The sequence below is a fragment of the Astyanax mexicanus genome, chromosome 25, assembly GCF_023375975.1.
Source record: "Astyanax mexicanus isolate ESR-SI-001 chromosome 25, AstMex3_surface, whole genome shotgun sequence".
NCBI lineage: Eukaryota > Metazoa > Chordata > Actinopteri > Characiformes > Acestrorhamphidae > Astyanax > Astyanax mexicanus.
Window position 1 is genome coordinate 15,437,626 of NC_064432.1, and position 23,922 is coordinate 15,461,547.

The 23,922-nt window shown below is 38.7% G+C and overlaps 1 protein-coding gene across 24 annotated transcripts in view; it reads left to right on the top strand.

Annotated features, from left to right (window-relative positions):
- Positions 1-23,922, top strand: part of LOC103042950 (neurexin-1a) — a 562,201-nt gene that overhangs the window by 308,970 nt on the left and 229,309 nt on the right. The window contains exon 1 of one of the 24 annotated variants that reach the window (XM_022681851.2): positions 12,025-13,618. The exons of 20 other annotated variants lie outside the window; for them this stretch is intronic. In XM_022681851.2, coding sequence (XP_022537572.1) covers positions 13,396-13,618 — 223 coding nt within the window. In that variant the 5' untranslated portion in view covers positions 12,025-13,395. Of the gene's footprint in view, positions 1-12,024; positions 13,619-23,922 lie in introns of those variants that run through there. 3 more of the 24 variants (XM_022681850.2, XM_022681853.2, XM_022681852.2) reach the window with 3 other exon arrangements.

Genomic DNA, 23,922 nt, shown 5'->3' on the forward strand with positions numbered 1-23,922 from the left:
TTTAACTAAGGACTAAGCCATTGCTTGTTCCTTTTGCAAGTAAAACCCTCAATGAGAATATCCAATTTTGCCTTATAACTTACTGTAAATGAAAATAATGAACTTGTTGCATGCGATTCATATATTTTTCATCTCTCTTAAGCTCAATTAAGTGCTGTGGAGATGACCTTGCATGTCGCACTAATCGCGCCGTATAAAGATGAAGCTTATGAAGAAAGTTTAATACCATTTTGGAGGCACTAATACAGTTTCACCAGAGAGCCACTCTCAGAGGCGGTGCTTTTAATGAAAAGGGCTTAGATTTATTAGATAAGAAGTGAATATCCTGTATCTGTAGGAGTTTAATTAATTCTGCCTCAGATTCTCTCCAGTAATGAAGAATCACACTGCATATTACTGTACGTCTCCCATCATAGCTAATATTAGTCTATACTGCGAGGACACCAACTATTCTCCTCGGGCAGGAGAACAGGATTCATAGCAGGATTGTTAAGTGTATTTATGCCGATATCTTATTCCAGATTATAAAACCACTTCTTGTAATTTCTATTAACATATTTATGCACAAAGCACACACAAACTGACATGACAGAACAGTTTAGGTGTATTTTTATTAATGTAGGTAAATTGTTGTGTATGCATACAATGCCTACCAATTGATGTATGAATTTGAAACATATATGGCCTAATCACGATGGAGAAAAGTAGCTGTATACTGAAGAATTTAAAGGTAGTCTTCATTCGCTAAGCTTCACTAAGCTGTCCATTTTGACCATTTTTGGAACAGCCTTAAAAAAATGCTCCCACCACCACGCTTAACAGTTCAAGTTGAGTTTTCTTGAGCTTGAATGCCGCACCTTTATTTCTTCAAATATGTTTTGACCCTCTTTTGACTAGAACATTGTTCTACAGTAAGCCACCAGATATATTTTTTTTTTTGCAATCAAACAATCTCTCTTTTCATTGTCTCACAAAAAAGGTACATTTTGTAGACAGTGATGATCCCTTGTTAGTAGGAAGGAAAAGACATTTTCAAACTTTTTTAAACTGAATTTATAGTCTATTGGTGTACATACAGTGATTAGTCTTAGAACAGGGACCAGAGATGAAAAACATTGATCTTTATCTACAGTGGCACCTGTTAAGTGAACTGTTAAAGTGGCAAGCCCATGGACACCAAGGGCTCACCAGTGCTTATGAAGGTCCTACCCAACATTAGTCATGGTGCCAGATACCACAGGACACTTTTCAAGGTTTTGTGGATGTTATAACTGATTGGTGTATATTTTTTTGGATCCTAGCAAACATCGCCCCTATTTGTCGAGTCCCACATCCCCTTCAGTAGATGTGTTGGGTGTGTAAGGGTGTTTACTGTACATTCTGTAGTATTTCACTGTTCCATGCACACACAAAATAATTCAGACCTACATGTTTTATGTTATTTCTATGTGAAGTCTGTCTGAGCTAGTTGTGTTTGTGTCAGTAGCAGACGGTTAGAGAAAAAAGCAGCGAGAACTGTCTGAGGCATCACACACTGTCTCCGTTAGAAACCTAGAACCACTCCGCAGAGCTCACAGGAGGGTGCGGTGTGTGTTTACACACACGTCTGACTCTGGCCGGCTGAACAGCCTGAGATGAAACAAAAAAAGCCAGACTGCAGTTCAGGCAGGGTAGTGTTTGGCTATAGCTGCTTCTCATGTTTGGAGACTTCCCAATGTGTGAAGTTTTTTATTCCAGTCCATCTTCTCTGGCTGAAACTCTTTATAACCTAAAACTAAATGCTGTTGGTTAACTTCTAGCCCCCAGTTATCAGATAACCAGTGCCAGATAAGATATGGTTTACACAGTGGAAGTGAAACCTGAAAGTCTGAGAGTAAAACCTGATAATTCTGAATAAAACTTGAATATATTTATAATCTGAGGATTATAACAAGCCTCACTAATATTAAAGGAGATCTGAATACATGCAATGTAATCCTGTAAATGCTTAGTTAAAGCTAAATCTATATATAACATTGTCATACAACAACTCTGGAAATATTTAATTAAAATGACATAGATAACATGAAAAAAACTAGAACATAGGAATATTAAATAAAACCTTGTAAATAGTGAATTAAGGTAACACTTTACTTGGATGGTCCATTTTATGGCCTTGTTGATGCTCAACTGACTTTCAACTAACACTGAATTGAATGTTCATTAAATTTAACTTAACCATATGTTGAATGTAAATGATTCAAAATAGAACCTAACCCTACACCTAACCCTAACCCTAACCCCTAATCAACCATAAAAACCAAACCCTACACCTAACCCTAACCTTAACCCTTAATCAACCCTAAAATCTAACCCTACACCTAACCCTAACCTTAACCCTTAATCAACCATAAAATCTAACCCTACACCTAACCCTAACCTTAACCCTTAATCAACCATAAAATCTAACCCTACACCTAACCCTAACCCTAACCTTAACCCTTAATCAACCATAAAAACCAAACCCTACACCTAACCCTAACCCTAACCTTAAACCTTAATCAACCCTAAAATCTAACCCTACACCTAAACCTAACCTTAACCCTTAATCAACCCTAAAATCTAACCCTACACCTAACCCTAACCTTAACCCTTAATCAACCATAAAATCTAACCCTACACCTAACCCTAACCTTAACCCTTAATCAACCAGGAAATCAAACCCTACACCTAACCCTAACCTTAACCCTTAATCAACCCTAAAATCTAACCCTTACCCTAACCTTAACCTAAACTTAAAATCTAACCCTAAACCCAATCCTAAAATATTAAGATAAGCGTTTGGGTTAGAGTTGAATGTTGGGTTATATTCAATAGAGAATCATTTACTTTCACCTTTTAGTTCAGTTGCATTTAATACACATGTAGTTGAATGTTAGTTGAATGTCAGTTGAGCATCAAAGAGGCCATCAAATGGACCATCCAAGTAAAGTGTTACCAAACTTAATACCAGGTATTAAGTAAAAATATTAGTAAAAATAACCTGCTTATGTATATACAGTAGAACACCCAAGGAATAGAGAATTAAGCCTCAATATATAGAATAACTACCTGGAAATAGTGAAATAAACCTCTCTCTCCCTCTCTCTCTCTCTCTCTCTCTCTCTCTATATATATATATATATATATATATATACAATAAAAACCTGCCATTATTAAATTAAATTTGAATATATAGTACAAATTAGACTAAATATATACAGTAAAAAGCTAAGAGAAAACTGAATGGATATGACAATATGACAAATAGAACAAATAACCTAAATATATATAATAAATGTCCTGAATGAAATCTGAATATGTACAATTAGAACCCAAACATTAAAAAAATCTAAAAAAAATACAACAAATTTCAGATAATATTGATGTTTAATAAAAAAAAAAAACAAACAAACAGGTATAGTGTGTAGAGTGTGTGAATAGATACATTAAAAAATCTGAGAATAGTGAACACAATCAGACTGTTAGTGTGTGTATATATATATATATATATATATATATATATATATATATATATATATATATACACACTGTGTGTTATGTGTATGAGGTGTATACATAGTAGTACATATATTATATTGTATATATCACAGTTTTGTATGTCTGTGTGTGTGTGTGTTTGTGTATGGTGTGGATGTTGGATGTTGAGCGGGCTCAGCCAAGTAGTTCAGGGCGTCTGACCTCGGCCTTTTTCATCCTGCCTCACCAGCTGTGCTGCGACAGCCAGTCCAACACAATAAACAAATCCGCTATAATTTATCCCGAGGAGATTCACGCAACTTTGATGTTGCCACGCAACAGCTTTCATTAAGCTGAAAGACCACAATTTGCTGTTTGTTTGTACGCTTGGTTCTGGAGAGGTTGATATGAATTGATCGTTTATTTTTGTTCATGAGGCTACAAAGAAAAGCATTGAGGGTGGGTTTCATTTTTAATGTTTTTTCAAGCAGGTACATAAAATCCCATCAAGAGCCCTTTAACTCCCAGGAATATTAGAGTAGCTTAAAAGCACTCAGGCGTGCACCATTCACGATATTTCCCATGCATTGCACGCAGGAGATGAGATGAGATCAGACAGTCAGATATCCATTACATTCATATTGCATTTACACTACATGCATCAGCCTAACATTTTTTTTTTTAATAGCATATTCATTAAGCAGCTCACTCGGGAGGGCTTTACTCTTTAAAATAGGCCTTTACTAATTAAAATAATGAGATTAATTTCTTTTTTTGAGAGAGTGTAAGTCATTTTGCTAAGTATTTGCTGTGGGCATAAACAGAAATGAATGGAAGGGAAATTAATTGCAACTGTACACCCATTGAATGTGTACAGTTTCCTCTTACTCTAAGTAAGAGCCTTTGTGAAATTGTGCTGCATCATCATCAAAAAAAATAAAAAATAAAAAAATATATACACATACACTGATATGCAAAAAAGGGTACCACTTTAAAATAAGACTACCTTTATAAAAAAGTATATAAATGGCTAATTACAATTACTTTATGAATGGTTACTTATTAGGTTGTAAATGCCTTAAAAATTAATAATTAATAATCAGTTATAACACATACATTAATTAAGGGCAAGAATGACCTGTTGTTTGCCAAATAGTGAACCCACAGCCATTTATATTGTTGCCCTTTCTACGTATGTGTTATAACTGATTATTTATGAATAATTTTTAAGGCATTTACAACCTAATTAGTAACATTAATAAACTAATTGTAAACCATTTATAAACCCTTTATAAAAGTAGTCTTATTTTTAAAAAGTAAAAAAAAGTCATGGGACAGCAGTATGTAAATGAATCATGAATGTGATGTTTGATGTTTCTTATAAAATGACCAGTGAGTGAAAAAACACAAGGTAGGTGTTTCTGATAGGTGATATCTGAGAGATCACTTTGCTCATTGTGAGAGGTGTGAATTATGATGCTAGACCTGTCTGTACGATTATGAGCAGCCGTGTGTTTCGGTTGAGTGATTCAGCAGAGAGTTGGTTAAGTAATTCTCAGTGTGCCAGTTCGCGCCGCCACTTTTCTCCTTAACTGCATTTACATGCTGTTTTCCCTTGTTCTGCTGTTTGCTGTTCCAGATGGCGCTTTACTATGAATCCTAAACACTTGATTAAGCACTTGATCAAGCAATTGATTAAAGCCTCAATCAGGGACGTCTAGGCATCCGGAAGGCTGGTGTTTTGGCACAGAAGCAACGGAATCTTTCCAACTCGAGCAGTTAGCCCACTTATAGCCTACAATATGCACATTTGCTTTGCTCTGTGTTAGGTCTACCTGGGTTAGTCTAGACCATAGGGTATTTAATTAGAAGATAGAATTCAGTACGGTCAACTTAGAGAAAACTTATTCGCCATACCAAGGTTGGACTAGTGTTTCTGTCAGTGTTTTATGTCATCAACAACTAAAAGACAAAAGTATATTTCAACAAAATGTATTGTTTTAAATAGGCCTGTCACAATAATTACATTATCAACCTATCATAAAATAAATGGAAACACCCTGAACTTATCAAGTCTATTAATGTGAATCTGTATGCTAACTTTGTTTCAGAATGCTTTATTTATTCTATTTAGTATTATTTATATTAGATTTGCACCTGCCTGTCAAATCATACAATATATGGAGACAGCAGTTTTATTTTATTTAATATTATTACTGTATCAGACTTTATTATGTTGTGGGTAAAACTGATGGGGGAGTTGCCAATGCTTTTTGTCCTCTTGGGGTTGCCTTAATTTTGAGCTAGGGTTGTTTTGGGAGTAAAGAGAGAGAGAGTTTTTTTTTTCTTTTTTCTTCAGGTGGAGTAAAGTGGAATATTTTGCACTCTTGTCTCGGTTGTTTCTCTTTAATTCCTCCAAGTAACACCACTCGGTTACATTACTGTTAATTAATTAAAGTTTTATAACTGTAGTATTTTAATGTTTTTTTTTTTTTTCTGGTGCGCACCATCTGTATTAACTTTTCTCGCTTTATTCTCCCACTTCTCACCGCCTGCTTCGACTATGTGGCTCCGCACGCTCGCATCTGCACAGATCTGATTGGTAGAGGAGAGAGTTTGGTGATCTTAAAGCACACGTGATTGGTCTGTAAGTTTACTGCGCTGTAAAGCACCTAAACCATACAGACAATAAAGGTTCCGCCGCTTTAAATGAACACGGTCAGAATTAAATCCTTCTTAGTAGTTTATCGGTTTGGGTCCGGATTGGACAACGTCTGAGTCCGGTCCCGGACCACGGTCCGCCTATTAGTGACCCCTGTTCTAGACCTTTTTTTTTTTTTTCAGTTAGGAAAGATCTAGGGATGATAGTTAAAAGTATATTTTTCAGTATGAAACTTCTTCTGCTTGGCTTATTTAATGAAATCTACATAACATAACAGGAGGCTTAAACAAAATACGAAAAAAAGAACATTTGCTTAAAACCATTATTTAAAAGCATGCTTTCGTCTGGACTTTAATGTTTGAAAAAGCCTTTAATAGTGTGGCTTTTTTAAATATAAATAATCATTTCATACTTACAGTGCTTGAAGTGATGAAAGCGTTGCTATGCCAACATACTGTAATGACCTTGGACCTTGAATCCATTTTCCAATCCTGGACTTTGTAATCCTTGGACCTAGGACCACATGGCACTAAGAGGCCAATAATACATTTATAATCGTTATCTTTTTTAATCAGTATACATTGGGGACAGATCTATAGTTTGGTGAAGGTATTGGTAGACCTGCTCATTGTTTAATCAGATAAAATGCTTTTTTTTTTTGGTTTTGATTGTATTTAGTGACTCTCACAGCTCTCTAAAGCATCAGAAGCGTTATAGTATATTCCTATAGCCAACATCTACCATTAGTTATGGACAAAGACCACACTACATTCAACTTTAATGGGGTAGCATTGGAGTAATTGGTGCCCGCAAACTTTTGTGATTTTTCAGTTCATTTGTAACCCAGGACTGGTGGAAAAATGCTGAAAGAATCCAATAATATTCTAAGTATACTTGAATGCTGGCTAGACTGTGGTCTGCAGTGCTGCAATCAGGCCAGTTGCTGATGTGGTTCCGTTTCGGAGCTTGAAAATAAGTCTTAAACTTTCAGTTAATTTAACTTTAGTAGCCTGAGGGAAAATATTTGAACTTGCAAATGAATAAACAATGAGATTTGTAATTCTTTGTTAATGTGGTAATAATAAAGAATTGCTAATAGGCTGTGTCTGCAGCAAGCTTTCAGAGCGGGTTGCTGTGCTCCCAGTGTAACAATGATATATGTTTCTAATGAATAGTTTTTTTTTTTTTTTTTTTTTTTTTAAGAAAACACTGAATGCAAATGCATTAAGTAACTTTTCTTTTTAAGGTGAGTTAACATTTAATGCGGGTGATTCTAAAAGCATTCTGTAGTGAGAAAATTTGGTACCACTTTAAAATAAGACTACCTTTATAAAGGGTTTATAAATGGTTTACAATTAGTTTATTAGTTAATGTTACTAATTAGCTTGGAAATACCTTAAGAATCATTAATAATCAGTTATAACACATAGACATGTAGAAAGGGCAACAATGACCTTGTTGTCCTTGTTGTTTGCCAAATAGTGAACCCACAGCCATCTATATTGTTGCCCTTTCTACGTATGTGATATAACTGATTATTAATGATTTTTAAGGCATTTACAACCTAACTAGTAACCAGTAATAAACTAATTGTAAACCATTTATAAACCCTTTATAACAGTAGTCTTATTTTAAAGTGGTACTGAAAATTCTGTCAGAAGAGCAAATTGCTATAGATGACATTTGTTGTTAACTAGCTGAAAAGTTTGCATAGCCTGTCATTGGGTTAGCATTTAGCATTGATTCAGTCATCCAGCACAGATAACCAACGGTGGCACACTTTGACTCGCCCATTCTTGCTTTTCTGATGGCTTAGTGTTGGATTTTATTCTTTATAATTCTAGGAAATCAAAGTGCTTAGCGTTTTACCTTTGTTTTAGCCTTGCTTCCATTCTCTTCTCTCAAAATTATCCATTGTGTTTAGCCTTGAAAGTATACATTATGTACATTTTTATGCGGGGAAGATACAACAGCCCAGTACTATGATATATAATAATTCTGAGGTTTTGGATTTGGCACATTTTACAGCTGTGTTTTAGTTATGCTAGAATACAATTTAATTTTTCAAGATCAGTACAGTTTTATAACACCTTAAACTCATCAAAAACACTGGTGGTGTTTACAGTTCATTTGTATTAATAAGACTCATGATTATTAGCAGTTAGTATTGTGTTGCATGTACAGCACAGCATTTACTGATTACCAGTCTTTACGGTCTGATAAATCACAAACGTAATAAAATCTGAAATCTTCATAAATTCCAACAAACTTGATCATTATTTCACTTCTTTATTATTTGTATTGTGTGATTAGCTCTTCTAGAGTTAGTTTCGTGTGGTCATGGCCTGGAGGTTGATTCTGAGCGTCCTGTCATTTGGACATGTTTTCAACATTTTAAGGATTGTTTCATCAGCTTGGAAATTTGCGCCATTTTTGCCCAATCTCCCAGTTTATCTCCGAACCAATTTCACTTTAAATCACTTTTGAAAACCTCGGGGCTCTGCTCGTTTGTCTCCAGATTTTCTTTTTGGTTTAGCTAATTGGGCAGAGCCTATGTAGTTTTAATGTGGCGAGGGGCGTGTGCGTGTAGGTACGAGAATCTGTGCTTAATGAGCTGTGTAGTTAACAGCACTGCAGCCTGTGCACACTGAGTTATTGCTTATAAATGATGTAAGAATAGGCTCAGCTCAAAGTAGCATTATGGGGCCAGTGTGGGGTGGAACAGCTAGTGCAGTGCTTCTGGTGTCTGTAACTTTGTTTAGTGAGTCTCTGTGTCCAGAGCATTGGGTATTGGGTATTGTTACGAACAGAAATAATTGGCAGAATCTTTTGCACATTATTAGTTATTGGCTTTGCCAGTGAAGGCATGCTTATTATTGTGCAGTTTACTATGCAGTTACGTTTAAAGGTTCCGTATGCATATATGTAGTGAAATGTTACTGTTTGTTGTAGAAATAGTAAGCATAGTCCTTGGTATTAACATGAGTTTTTGGTGATCAGATCATTCATATTTCATTGGACTGCATTAGCCAGGTCTAAACACCATTCAGCTGTTTTAGGGACCTGATTTTCTATTTATTGGCATAAAACCAGCTTTAGTTGGGGGGAATCATTGTAATTGTAGTTGGTGTAATGTAGAAAAGAGTGATTGGCTTGGTGTTTACTGAAGTAAGGTGCTTGTAAGACATTCTAAAGGCAAAGGTAGCATTACAGAAAATGCTACTGTATCAAAGAATGAATTCTTTAAAAAGAACTGGATTCTTTAAAATAAGTACATATTTTGTCAGTTCAATCAAATTATAACATTTCTCCCCATATTACATTTATTTCAGCAAATATGCCAAATAAATGGATGTCAAATATAAAAAAAATAATTTCCTAAGAATATTAAGTGTTAAACAGACCAATAATCACTCCTAAAACAGAAATCTTAGAATCTTGAATTATTTGGTAACAGGTCGGCTAGTCTGATCTTGTGAAGTCGCTCAATGTTCCATATTTAAACCTATTAAACTGATGTTAATTAATATAACACAGTAATACAGTACAATGTATGAAAGTGAAGAAGTGTTTGCTACAGGGTCTAAGAGTCTGAAGGTTATCTTTAGGGCTAGATTAACTGTAGCACAGCAGTGTTTAGCGACAATGTAATAATAAAAAAAATGCTTTGGGGAAAAAGAGCGCAGAAAAGCTAAGCATGTGTTTTAGTGTTTGTATAGAGATGGAGTCAACATGTCTGAGTGTGTTTACCCTCCTCGCCTTCTCATCGCTAGGCTCCTCTTTGCTCACTCGTCTGAAAACTCTTATTAGAGCTGGATGTTTGATGGAGGGCTAGACAGTTTACTTTCGTGATCTCTCTCTCTCTCTTCTCTTTTGCTCTTTCTCTCTTTCTGGTTTGCTCTTACTATTGATTACCTGCAAAACGTGGAGTATGTGCGTACTAGTAGACTTACTTTTTTATTTTGCTGCATCTCTATTACGTCTGTATATGTAGTACAGCAGTAATTAGACTTTTCAGCAAAAGTCCACAAAATATAAAACAAAAAAACATAAAAGCAGCATACAGAAATGACCTAAAAGTAATAGAAGCATGCTTTGGCCTCGGATTTTGCCGTTTTGACCTTCAGAACTGACATCTACGCCTGATGTGTCCTTGAGCAAGGGATCTAATCCCAACTTGCATTATTGTTGCCTTACTTACTACTCCAGGCATGTCTTTTCACTGCTCTAAAAAGGGTTAAATCCAGAGGTTGGGTTCTTTTTTATTTTGTGCTTGCACTTTTTAAATGCTTATTAAAAAATGGCTTAATCTTAAGCTTAAGCAAAAAAACAATATGTCAGTCTTTATGTAGTGTATAGTATCTTATGTGAATAGTGATTAATACCATACTTTATCTTTACTTAATCCATAATCATATTGCCAATATGTGATAAGTGCAGATGTTCCTCCACCATTGAATAATGCATTGATGGTTGTCTGTACAGTCAGTTAGTGTATATGGTACATCGCATGCTGCATTGCAATTCTCCTGTCTGACCATTAGGGGGCACCGAAGCATCAAACAAAGCTTAGAAGGAGAGAAAAAAGTAGAGGGTGAGGGACGAGAAAAGAGAGATGGAGAAAGAGAGAGACAGAGACGGCAACATAGAGTCCTACAGATTCTTGCTGTGCTTTTTTTTTGTTGCTGTGAAAAAAGACCATCATAAAGTCAGGGGACGTGTTCTGGCACATGGTTCTAGTTGTGTCTCGCGGGAGCATCATCATGGCTTGGTGATGCTGAACTCATCTGAGCGTTTGTTTCAGATTTGGCAGTGAGGTCGACTGCTTGGACTGAGCTGTCTGTTTGTGAGCTGGAATCTTGATACATCACTTTGCGAGTCTTAATGAAGTGGGCAGGTCTTGGTGGGATTAATATTTAAAACTGAAAAAAAATATATAATTTTAGTTCCAAGTAGAGCCCCCAATGCAAGACGTCGGCCCATGGCTTCTAAAAAGATGAACGAGGTTACCAGATTTAATGTAGTTGCCTGCTGTGGATTAACGGGTTCCACAGCAGTTTCAGAGAATTCCTCTCCTGATCTGCAGCTTGAGAAGACTTTGTTCAGACTTGGAGCTAATATGCAAAGCATTTCGGAAAAAGAGCTCTATAGGGGGAAGAAAAGAAGTGGATTCAGAAGAACGGAAGAAGTGGGATCCATCGTATTGGTCGTTACGCCTGCTAAATTGACTTTCTTCCTGGTGGATGTGCTTCTGGAGGATGAGGAGGAAGAATAAAGTGAGAGAAGTGAGCAGAGGAAGAAGGGGGAGGCGCACGATATGATTGGCTATCCGGCGCGTGTTGTAGTCCAAAGGGAATCATTGCTTGGCAGAAGAGGCCGCACTGATTTGAACCCGGAGCTTTGGACTTCATTCACGTCCACAAAAAGTCTGCCTTTCCTTGAAACACACACACTCATACACACACACACACACACACACACACACATCTGGGCACACACACACACACACACACACAGCCATGCACAGCTACTCTCAGCCTTTTCTACTGAACAGTATTCTTGGAGAATGCTCTTTTTAGCCAGCGAGCATGGCTGAATTCCTCCAATTCAGCACCACCCCCAGTGGACAGCGTACACTGTCCAAGTCTGCCTGGCTGCTTTCATTGCCGCATACAAGCCTGCCTCTGTGTGTGTGTGTGTGTGTGTGTGTGTGTGTGTGCATGCCTGGCGTAAAGGCAGCGAGTGGGCTGTGTGAATACGCTTGGGCTGCGGCTAGCTGGCGTTGACGTCACCCTCAGCCATCAGATGGAGAGCGAAAGCGGGAATGGGGGAAGGAGAAGTGCAGTGTTGGAGGAAAGTTGCTTTTGAAGTTGGCGTTGGGTGCTGCATAACTCCTGCGTAACTCCGCGCCGCCTTGCCTCTCTTTGTTTCTCGAACACCACAGTTCCCTGCTTTCCCTCCACTCTCGCTTTTCTTCTCTAAGCGAGATGGAAAAAGAGGAAAAGAGAAGCGAGCGGAGGGAAAGCAGCATCTAAGTGGCGACGTCTGAGAATAAAGTGTGGAGGAATCTTCCCTGCGCTCGGCTTTGTTTGTACACAGGCAGAAAGAGGCAGACAGCAAAAGAGGGAAGAAAACAGGGCTGTGAGGCGGAGGTCTTTTTTTTTTCCCATGTCCAAACAGACTTTTTTTTCCCTGCACTGCTCTCCGGCTCCACTGATTTGCTGAATACAGCCTGCCCATTTGCATAGCCCTCTGTTCTCCACTCTTTTGCTGCCTCTCTCTCGCTCTCTCTAGCTTTCTCTCCTTTGCTGCCTGCCGATCCTCTTCCCCCTCCTTCCTCACTCTCTCTCCTCCCTCCCTTTCCTCCTTCTGCTCTCTCTCTTTCTCTCTCTCTCTGTCTCTTTCGCACAAACCTCCGGAGCTGCATTGCCGATGCCTCGTGGCCACAGGCTGCTTTGAGCTCCAGGTGTTCATACCATTCGGCGGACAGAGTGGTGCGCGATCTCCCTCTCTTGGATCTATTCCCAGGTGAAGCCCCTGTCCTCTGCCATCTGGAGAGAGATGTAGATTGCAGTTGGAATCAGCTGCAAAAAAAGAGCCTTTTTTGGATATCTTCGTTAGCCGCTGGGAAAACTTGGGCATCTGGCGTTAAACTAGAGTAGAGACCTTTCGCAATTTGATTGGGTTCGTAAGTCCTGGAACCTTGTGGAAGTGGATGTCCGGACAGGTTGGAGAGTTTCACGGAGGTTATTGCTCGTGCAGTTTCTCGCAGCTTGCTTCGGGAAATCAATCAAGAGAACAGGAAAGGAAGGAATAGACTTGGATATCTTCATTCTCGCTCTTTCGAGCTGTGAGAGTGCCCCAATTCTGTTATTCCCATCCTTCTGTTTTTCCATGATGGCTTAAAGTGGTTTCCCTCCAGCTTCAAAACTGTTGTGGATTTTTTTTTTCGTGACTGAGGAGCAGAAGAAAAAGGGACTTTTCCTGTTTTATCCGCTTTGTTTCCAAGGTTATTTTTCTCATCTGCTCTTCTTTCCTCTGTGGATTAACGTGCCTGCATTTTTCCCTCTTTTTCCCAAGGGTGTTCGTGAGTGTGTATGTTTGTGTGCAACCAGGCACGCAAGGAGCATGGGCCACCGGGCATACTGAAGCACCCTTGAGTGCGTCCCGCCACTCTTTTTTTTTCTTTCTGTCCCCTTTCCCCTCTTCTCTTGTCTCGGCCCTTTTGGGGCATCATGCTCGGGGGCCTGAGGCTGGAGCGGTTGCCTTGCATGCGCCGAAGCCTATCCTGGGCCAGCTGCGTGGCCCTCTGCCTCCTGGCTCTGGTGTTGCGGGTCACGGCAGGCTCAGAGGCCCATACAGGACACCAGCGTCCACGCCAAGCTCAGGGGGCCAAGCACCATCACTCAGTGCCTGTCGCCATCCACAGATCACCTGCCTCGCTGCGTGCAGGACATGGTGGGTAGCTGTGCAGCCTCACACATACAAAAACACTTTGTTGCTGTTTTTTTGTGGAATAGTTAAATACACAATTAAATAGATTTTGAATCTGATCAGTTGATGCAGTTAAATTAGCCCCTACAAATTGGGGACATGCTATATAGGATGCCATACCTGTGCCATAATGGATCATCACAATATTGTCTTGTGTAGATAAAGGGTAAAGTTTCCACCTTAATTGCACTGTTAATCCTGTCCTGGAGGGCTGCTGCCCAGCACAGTTTGGTAATTTCATTGTTCTTGCACACCTGGTTTAACTCAGCAGTTAATTAGCAGGTTCTGTATGTGTGTTAGAACAGAATATCTCAATACACTGCTGGACAACAGCCCTCCCACCATTATTTCTAGCTAGTTTTAATAAGTCCTTAGGGTCCAGCATGGCCCAGGCACAAAGTCTCATCCGATGGTGTATTCACAGCACAATTTCACATTCATGCATGATTACATAATTGGAGACATCTGTTCCTTCATTAGAAATATTTTAAAATTCTGCACACAAATGATTCTAGGGCTTGAATATATGGTTCTGGATGGTAAAGCTGGTATATGTTTACATCATCAGGAGCTGGAGTTGGAGCTTTTAGGGAACCAAAATTGGTCCTTCCTACATTTATCATCACACATATAAATGCACCCAGAAGGAAGTATCAAATTGCAGTGCTATTTAGAAGGAAGGTAAATGTTACAGAACACCATTTTCTTAAATGTACACTCTTGTGTGCAGTTCCAACAGGACGATGCTCATCCACATGCTGCTGCTGTCTCTTCAAGAGCTTGTCTTGAAGAAACAGATGCAGTTCTATAATCAGACCTTGTCAGACCTCCAATTGAAAATGTGTGGCATGCTATTGGTTGTGTTGTTTGATTATTTATTCTTCTAAGTAACTTTTATCTTCCGTCTGAATAGCATTTCTGTCTGACACCTGACGCAACTCTTTTTTTTTGACAAGTGTATGAGCAGTTATATATTTTATATTTACTGTCTCACTCTTTGGCCCCAAATTCTCCCACGTTCACCTCCAGATATTTGCTTTTGTCCCTGCTCCTCCATCGCCCCCCTCTGGCTAATTCAGATTAGCCTGATCCCTCTTTGTCTGTCTCAGCACAGTTCCTCCTTGTGCGCCTCTGCGGCTCAGATTACGCCTATCCATATCTCTGCGCACCCTCCCCACGCGCTCCCCTGCAGATTAGCTGGGATTAGAGGGGTGTGCGTGCTGCCTGCTGTATCCCCCACCACCCTCCACCCATCTAGCCCACAACCCCTAGGTGCCGGAGACAATGTTGTGCTCGGCTGCCTGAGCTCCAGCTCGGAGAGTCCCCGCAGTCTCGGGGATGTCAGAGTGTAATGCGTTTACACGCTGTTTGTCGAGGGTTAATGCGGCCCGCTGCAGCGTCCCTCAGGAAAATGCGGGAGAAGCAAAACATAGCAGTAGTAGCACCTTTTAGTCTAATGTTCTTGTGTGTTTGCGGTGTGATTCTGGGGTGTTACTTTGTGTATTTGTGCAGAGGTGGTTCCCTGCCCTAAGCTTGCTTTACTATAATACTGCTAGCTAGCTTGGTTATTGTCCTTGTTTGCTGCAGTGGTTGAGCCACCAGACCACTATCCTGACCATATGTATCAACATTACAGTAAAAGAAAGCACTGGGATTGGTTCCCACAATAATCAGGGAGGATGAAGCTCAGAGGTAAACAGAGGTTTAGAAATGACTAGTGAGACTGGTCCACAGGGTCATATGATCATATGGAGTTGTCTTCTGCCGTTCCCAAGATATTCAATTTAAAATTCTTTGAAATTCTCGTTTTTTTTTTACTTTTTCAAATTGTGAAATGTGGAGAACTTAAAGATGACGATGCTTAATGTTGCATTGCACCACTCACTTCTTGAAACTAGTCATTATTCCACCAATATCTCCTCAACATCCCATTACTCCACCCAGTTCTCCACAAATCCCTATTACTCCACCTCCATCTCCTTAAAGTCCCTGTTGCTATACCTTTACTTTACCCAATACCTATTACTCTACTCCATCCCTTCAACACCCCTTTATACTTCTTTTTCTTCGCAAAACCCTATCACCACTCCTTAGTCCTCAATGTCTGATTACTCCACCCCATCATCTCTTAAATCCTTTTCACTCCACCTTAATCTCTTCCACACCTTATTACTCTACCTCACCTCAACACCTCATTACTCCAGCTCCATCTTTAACACAATTTACTTTATCTTATCACCTAAATTCCCTGTTTAGCTCCATCTCCTCAATGCTCTATAACTCATTTCTTCTCCTCAACACTGTTAGCCCACCTACAACTCCTCAACGCCTCATTACTCCACCCCCATATCTTCAGTATCCCATCTTCTGAATGGTCCCTCATGTCCTGTTACTCCACCCTATCTCATTCTGTGACCAGTACTTCACTCAATCTCTTCTTCAAACATTATCTCATTAATGCTCTACTATTCTATCTCCTCAAATCTCTACATAATGGTTGCTCACCATTTTTATGATTATCCTTTTGGAAAGAATTGTAATTTTGCCTTTTATTCTCTAAAGCTTGTCAAATGTCATACCTGACGTGACGAAAAAGTGTAGTGCATGTGGAGCAGATTGCACCAATAGATGTTGGATCTGTGAATGAATGCACCATCATTACTGCACTGATGGTTTGCAAGCAAAAAAAGATATTTATTGTATGCAGAAGCATCTAAATATATAGATGAATGTATGCAAGTAGAATCAACTTGATGTCTCGGCATGGAATTGGCAATGCTCCTAATGGTGTCCTGCTATAATTCGGCTCATGCAGCTTGAATATTTCTGCAGATTTTGCCTTAGGGGTGTATGGAAGTGTTGATACTACACCAAGTAGCATTGTACACGTTTTCAATCAGGGACAGTCCTGGGGATTCAAGGCAAACACTGGAGACTGTAGCAGTATGTGGACAAACTTTGTCCTTTAAATCGCACATCAGAGTGTTTGTTCAGAAAAGGAATCTACATGCCTGCATTACTTTTCCAATCATATATTAAAGCAAGTTCCTATGTTGGCTAACAGTATCAAGTTATATATATATATATATATATATATATATATATATATTTTTTTTTTTTTTATTATAATAAACCAAACCACTGTGTGGTTCCACTGGGAGAGGCTGAGCTGGGAGTACCTGTTAGCTTCTGTAAAAGGCCACGGAATTACAATGAAGATGTGCCCTCATAAATCATTCCTGCCTCACTTACAAGCAAAAACACCTACTCACACACACTGGAGAGTGATATGCTAATGAGGGAGGCCAGGACGATGACGACGGCAGTGGTGATGGTGATGATGATGATGATGACCGCGATGCTGTGGGAACATATATATATGACAGTAGATGGATTAGGCTGGCTTTACTTGCTGAAAGCTGATTGGGCATTGCGGGGTTTAGAGTCATGCTGAGGTAGCAGCAGAACCAATTAGGCCGCTCGACTGGAGTCTGTCTGCGACACACACACACACATGCACACATGCACACACACACACACAAATACACACATACCCCCACTACACACATGCACACATGCACACACACACACACAAATACACACATACCCCCACTACACACATGCACACACCAGTCACTCCTGTTTGGAGAGACAGGTACACCCCGCCTGCATGCTGTCACAGAAAAGCATCCTCCATGTCTTACTCCTCTGGAGTCGTGTCAGGAACTGTTAGACGCTCACATGCGCTCATTCTGCCACCGTTAGCTTACGTAATCCTTTCAGGGACGAGTGTGCATGGCTTAAAAGCAAACTGCCTGGTCATTATGGGTCAGTCTTTTGGAGCATAACTCATCCTGCTGTTTTTAGAACATCAGCACCATTCAGACTCCAGATTTTCTTTTTTGATTGGAGGTGTTTATGAAGGACTCTGCGATTGTGCGTGGTTTCCACTAGGCAACAGATATGTTCCATACAATTTAATGGGTTTGTTCACCCTTCTTTATGTCATATGAACACAAACACACTTACAACACCCATCCAACCATGCAGGGGAACCACAACAACCACTGCACAATGCACTCGGAACCACTTAAGACACCATAGGAACTGAATCTGGGATAACTTAAGAAGTGCAGCAATCATCCTAAGCAACTTTTTTTGTATCACCTCTCAAGCCACACCATCCAGTAATACCATAGAGACATACACCTGGCATACACCATAACAAACAGCAGCATTGTAGCAACATCCTAACAACCACTAGCAAGACCATATCAACCACTAAGCCACTAAGCAACTTCACTGCAATCACCTAACAACTGTCTTGTAACTTTGTAACTATATCGACTAGTAAGAAACATCATAATAGCCACTAAGCAACTACCATAGGGACCACCTGATATACCATAGCAACCACCTAGCAACACTGGTGTATACATCTAGCAACCACTCAACATCATAAAAAAACATCTATAAGTACCATAGTTAGCAACTTCACTTGAATCACTTGACACCACCATAAGCTACCACCTAGCAACACAGTGCGTGTGTGTGTGTGTGTGTGTGTGCATGTTCTGGTGAATGAGGGGGTTGTGTTTCGCTCAGACGACTCGTGTGTTTTGCTAAACACCCCTTACAGCTTTGCCATAGGCGCTGCTCTCCCTGTGATCTAAACAGCCTGTCTTACTCTAAGCTTTTAGCTTACTGTTCCAATTACACATGCACACGCCGCTCTGCCTCTCCGCCTGTATTTATATACACGTTTTATTCTCTAAAGTAAAGATCCCGTGCTTTAAATACCTCACTCCTCATCTGGAATGTGTACATCCATTATAATACGCACGCTCGCTTTGCTTTTTTTATTATTATTATTTGTTCTGTTTTTTTAGGTTTTTTTTTTGGTTTAAAGATGGCTTATGTAAGCAGACCTACTTTCCTCCATCACCATCACAGCACTTAGTGGGGTCCCAGCTGATTAGCGCAAATGAAGTGCTCACACAAAGCTGTTGTTCCTATCATTAATTTAGCGTCGTCACATCTGCTTTTGAATGCAGGAGCTTGCCGTGGACTCGAGATAGAAGCTGAACGTGGTGTTAAAAAAATAAATAAAAAGTTCAGCATGCTTTCTTGGAATGTGGCATGATATTATGCCATGTCTTTTAGAGTACACTGTAGAAAATGATATATTAGAAAGTGAAAAGTGAAATCCTCAAATTGATATGTTCAACTGTAAGGAACAGGAGTGAAATCCATAGATAAGATTTCCTCTTTTAACCATATATAACAATCCAAAATTAGATATACATATGGCTGCTCACGATAATTATATACTTATATACATTTTGAAAAATAGTAAGAATGTAGGTTTTATATGCATGTATTAGTTTATTTTTTTAACCTGTTTTAAGTAATTTTATCTACTGAAAGTGTATCAAGACTATTTTAGTCACTAAAATAATTTTAACCAAGTGTAATAGTAGTATTTAGACTACAGTTTAGAGGATTATATTAGTTAAAATATACACAGCTCTGAAAAAATAGACCAATTTAAATTGATGAGTTTTTTTTATTTTACCAAATTGAAAATCTCTGGAATACAATCAAGAGAAAGATGGAGAATCCCGAGCCATCAAACCAAGCTGAACTGCTTGTATTTTTGCACCAGGAGTAAAGCAGCATAAGGTTATCCAAAAGCAGTGTGCAAGACTGGTGGAGAAGAACAGGCCAATATGCATGATTAAACTGGGATTAAAAACCACTAAATATTAAACTTTTTTGAAAATGAATTTGTTTTCTGTAAATAAATGCTCTAAATGACAATATTTTTATTTGGAAAAGTGGAAGAGATGTTGTCCGTAGTTTAAAGAATAAAACAACAATGTTAATTTTACTCAGACATAAACCTATAAACAGGATAAATAAAATCAGAGAAACTGATTCAGAAACTGAAGTGGTTTCTTAATTTAAAAAATATTAAATAAATCTAGAGCTGTATATATTTTTTGCAGTGTAAAGGTTTGATACAGGCAGAACCCACAACCTGAGTTTTCCACAAAGGTCGTTTTTCAAATGAAACGAGGCCATTAACCATGTTTTCCAGACCTGTTTGACAGCTCAAGGGTTTGTGAAAGGACATACATAGTTGGATTTTTTATTTTTTACCAGGTAATACGTTTGCTGTGCTTCTACTGCAAAGGAAAGCAAAGCTGGTTCTTTTATAGCATCACGGTGTATACTTTATTTTCCTCCTTCCACCCTGTTATTTGATGCTCACAGTCCCACAGAACCAACACAGAGCATATTTTTAGGGACTATTGCCATTAATATTTGGGAGTCCACTCTTTTACAAATTCCAACTAGCTGCTCTACCCCTTGTAGATGTAAAGTACATCTTGATCGGCATAAATCTAATAATAACACAACAACATATATAATATACAGTCCACAGATCTGTCTGGTTCTTTTTTCACACCTTTGTCTAATATCCCCTTATTTCCCGTGTCTCCAGAATGTCTGTAATTGATTCCTGGAGGAGGAGGGGATGATGTATGTATGTGAAAATTATTGAAGTCATATATAATAAGAGAATGTTCCACATCGGCTTTGTGTTCTCGTCCTCTGCTTGAATGGACTATAATGAGGTTTGGGTGGCGGATCAGACAGAAGGGGGACGTGGGAGGGGTAGTAAGGGGGGTGGGGTGAAGAGACATTGATTTCAGCCTGTGGTCTCGCATGAGGGAACCACTTCCTCAGAAGCAGGGCGTGTGTGTTTCAGTGAGCCAGGGGTCGATGGGGCGCGAGTGAGCTGCATCCGGATGGGGATGTCGGGCCAGGAGGCTTGGTGGAAGGCCTGGATAAAGTAAGCAAGTTTTCTCTCCGAGCTGCGGAGAGAATCTACAATATGAGGAAAGCAGGGCGATGCTGCAGTGCTGTTACAGGAACTTTTCAGATACATATTACATTTTCACCTTGAGCTTCCTTGCCTAATGCGGCTCGTGTACACTATGTGCTCATTTTGTCCAAAAATCAAGGTTATAAAAAATTTATCCTGCTTTTGTTGGCGTATCTATCTCGTCTGTGCAGGGAAAGCTTTCTACCAGATTTTGGTTGGTCCTCTAGACATTGCTTAAGTTTTTTTTTTTTTTTTTTTTTTTGATTCAGCAAAAAAAAGCATTAGTGAGGACAGGATCTTGGGTAATCAAATAAACAACTCATCCCCAAATCTTCCGACAAGTATTATAAGACACCCCAGCAGCCTACTTTATACCCCACTAACCCTGTAGTTGGTTTGATATGAACCTTTAATACTGGACAGACATTAGATAGATAGATAGATAGATAGATAGATAGATAGATAGATAGATAGATAGATAGATAGATAGATACTTTATTGATCCCAGAGGGGAAATTTCGAACACCTAGCAGCGAGTATACACGTTACACAAAAGTAACTAGGAAGGATAAAAAAAAATTAGATTTTTGTTTAAAAGTTACAGTTTTTCTCAAATGTTTAAACACATTTCTAGAAACTTGGCTCAGTTTCTCAAAACTCTAAAGACAAACTGAAAACTCTGTTCAAATTCAAATGCATACAAGTTTATGGAAATATGTTGAATATCTGTTCTTTATATTTATTTGGTGCGGTGTAGGACCCCCCATATAGCATTTACAGTACTACAGTACTATAGCATGTATATGCGGCACAAACGTAAGCCATTTTTACTGTATGTAGTTGTTGCAAAACTACACTTATGTAAGTACAATGATTTGTATTTATATTTTATGTATTTGAAGGTCAGTGATTCTTAGGAGACCAAAGTGTACTAAATGATGCAATTTGTGTTTAGCAATTTGTAAACCTGTGATTTAGAATGGTATTTGAGTGAGAACATGTGGAATTGTAGTTAGAGTTTAGCAGTTTGGAGTAAAAATGTCGACACATGAGCTTCGTGTTTTTGGATTTGTGCGCATAGGTCCATATTTTGTGTGCATACAATGTGGAAAAACTGTAAACCAACATTGGAGGTGGATTTGCAAAGTCAGACAGGCATTGAATTTCAGTTGGAAATATACATGTGCTCTCGTACATGTGCTCTCAAATGTTGGCTTGGCATCAACTTACAACATTCATCATCAACCTCCATTGGACAGATGTTGAGTTTTAGTTTAAACTGTAAACGTGATAATGTAAAAAACCCAATGTTGGTTGGACACATGTTAAATTATAGTTGAAAATGTACAGTAAGATAAAAACCCAAACCCAACAGTTTTTACATCAATGCCCAGATAAAGCTTTCTAACAAGATCTTAATCAGGACTCAACACCAAAATGGTTCCAGTTTGGTTACGTATTATTAAAATAACTAAAAAATCAACAAAGCATCAATGGAAGCTGTTGTCATTGTCCTGACAGTGTCCTGTCTGTTTTGTGGGCTTTTGGCCGAAACATAATGTTTTTTTTTTTTTTTTAACACAAACACCTGGTATTAAAGCATGCTGTGCATCTAGGGGGCGTTCTAATCACAACATTGAGTTTATATAGAAAGGAATAAGAATGAGATGGCCCTTGCCTGGCTGGGCACAGGTAGTCTCTTCACGATCATACTGCACTCAGACAAAGCCAAGCCAGTTTGCTAAAGGCTTTAGGCTTCTTTTGTACTCCTAAATCCGGCGTGCTCCATCAAAGACGTGAATGCAATTTAAGTGATTATAATCAATCTTAATAGTCTCTACCTTAAGTGCTAATGAAGAAATGGATTAAAAAGCAGCACTCCAGCACACAGCAGACCACCACAGAGAACGAGAGAGAGAGAGAGAGAGAGAGAGAGAGAGAGAGAGAGAATGAGAGAGCTATACAGGGTAGGACAGCTGAGAGGACGCTGTGGTTTAGGTGGTGTTGTTCTGAAGGGTGTGTGTTTTGTGGTTGGTGTGATATAATGAAGTTTTTAGCTCAGACGGGTGACAGTCAGAACCAGAGTGTGACGAGCAGCATCTGATAACAATCCAGATATGAGCTCTACCAGCTCAGAGGATCAGCTCCACTTACAACAGAGCTTCAGTGTTTAGCCCTCTCTTCTCTTTCTTTTCTTCTCTTTTCTTCTCTTCTCTTCTCTTTTCTTCTCTTCTCTTCTCTTTTCTTCTCTTCTCTTCTCATCTTTTCTCTTCTCATCTCTTCCCTTCTCATCTCTTCTCTTCTCATCTCTTCTCTTCTCATATTTTCTCTTCTCGTTTCTTCTCTTTTCTTCTCTTCTCTTCTCCTCTCTTCTCCTCTCTTCCCTTCTCATCTCTTCTCTTCTCATCTCTTCTCTTCTCATCTTTTCTCTTCTCGTTTCTTCTCTTCTCTTCTCTTCTCTTCTCTTCTCTTCTCTTCTCTTCTCTACTCTTCCCTTCTCTTCTCTTTTCTTCTCTTTTCTTCTCTTCTATTTTCTTCTCTTCTCTTCTCTAATTTTCTTTTCTCTTTTCTAATTTTTTTTTCTCTTTTCTAATTTTCTTTTCTCTTTTCTAATTTTCTTTTTTCTTCCCTTCTCTTCGCTAATTTTCTTTTCTTTTCTCTTCTCTTCTCTTCTTTACTCTTCCCTTCTCTTCTCTTCTCTTCTCTTCTCTTCTCTAATTTTCTTTTCTCTTCTCTTCTCTAATTTTCTTTTCTCTTCTCTTCTCTAATTTTCTCTTCTCTTCTCTTCTCTTCTCTTCTCTTCTCTTCTCTAATTTTCTCTTCTCTTCTCTAATTTTCTTTTCTCTTCTCTTCTCTACTCTTCCCATCTCTTCTCTTCTCTTCTCTAATTTTCTTTTCTCTTCTCTTCTCTTCTCTACTCTTCTCATCTCTTCTTTTCTCTTCTCTAATTGTCTTTTCTCATCTCTTCTCTACTCTTCCCATCTCTTCTCTTCTCTAATTTTCGTTTCTCTTCTCTTCTCTTCTCCTCTCTTTTCTTATATTCTGTTCTTTTCTCTTTTTATTCTCTTCTCTCTTATTTTGTCTCTTCTTTTCTCCATTTGTCTCTTTTCTTAATTTATTTCTTCTCATCTCTTCTAAAATATTTTTTCTTCTCTTATTTATTTCTTACTTATCTTGCCTTCTTTTGTCGGCTTTCTCATCTTATCTCTCATTTAATCCTCTCACCTCTCATCCCTTTTTTCTTCTCATGTGTTCTCTGGTCTTGTCTTTTCCTCTTGTCTTCTCTTTTCAATTGTCTCTTCTCTTCTTTTCTTATCTTGTCCTGTCTTGTCTTATATTGTCTCTTTCTTAACTTTTCTCATCTTATCTACATTTT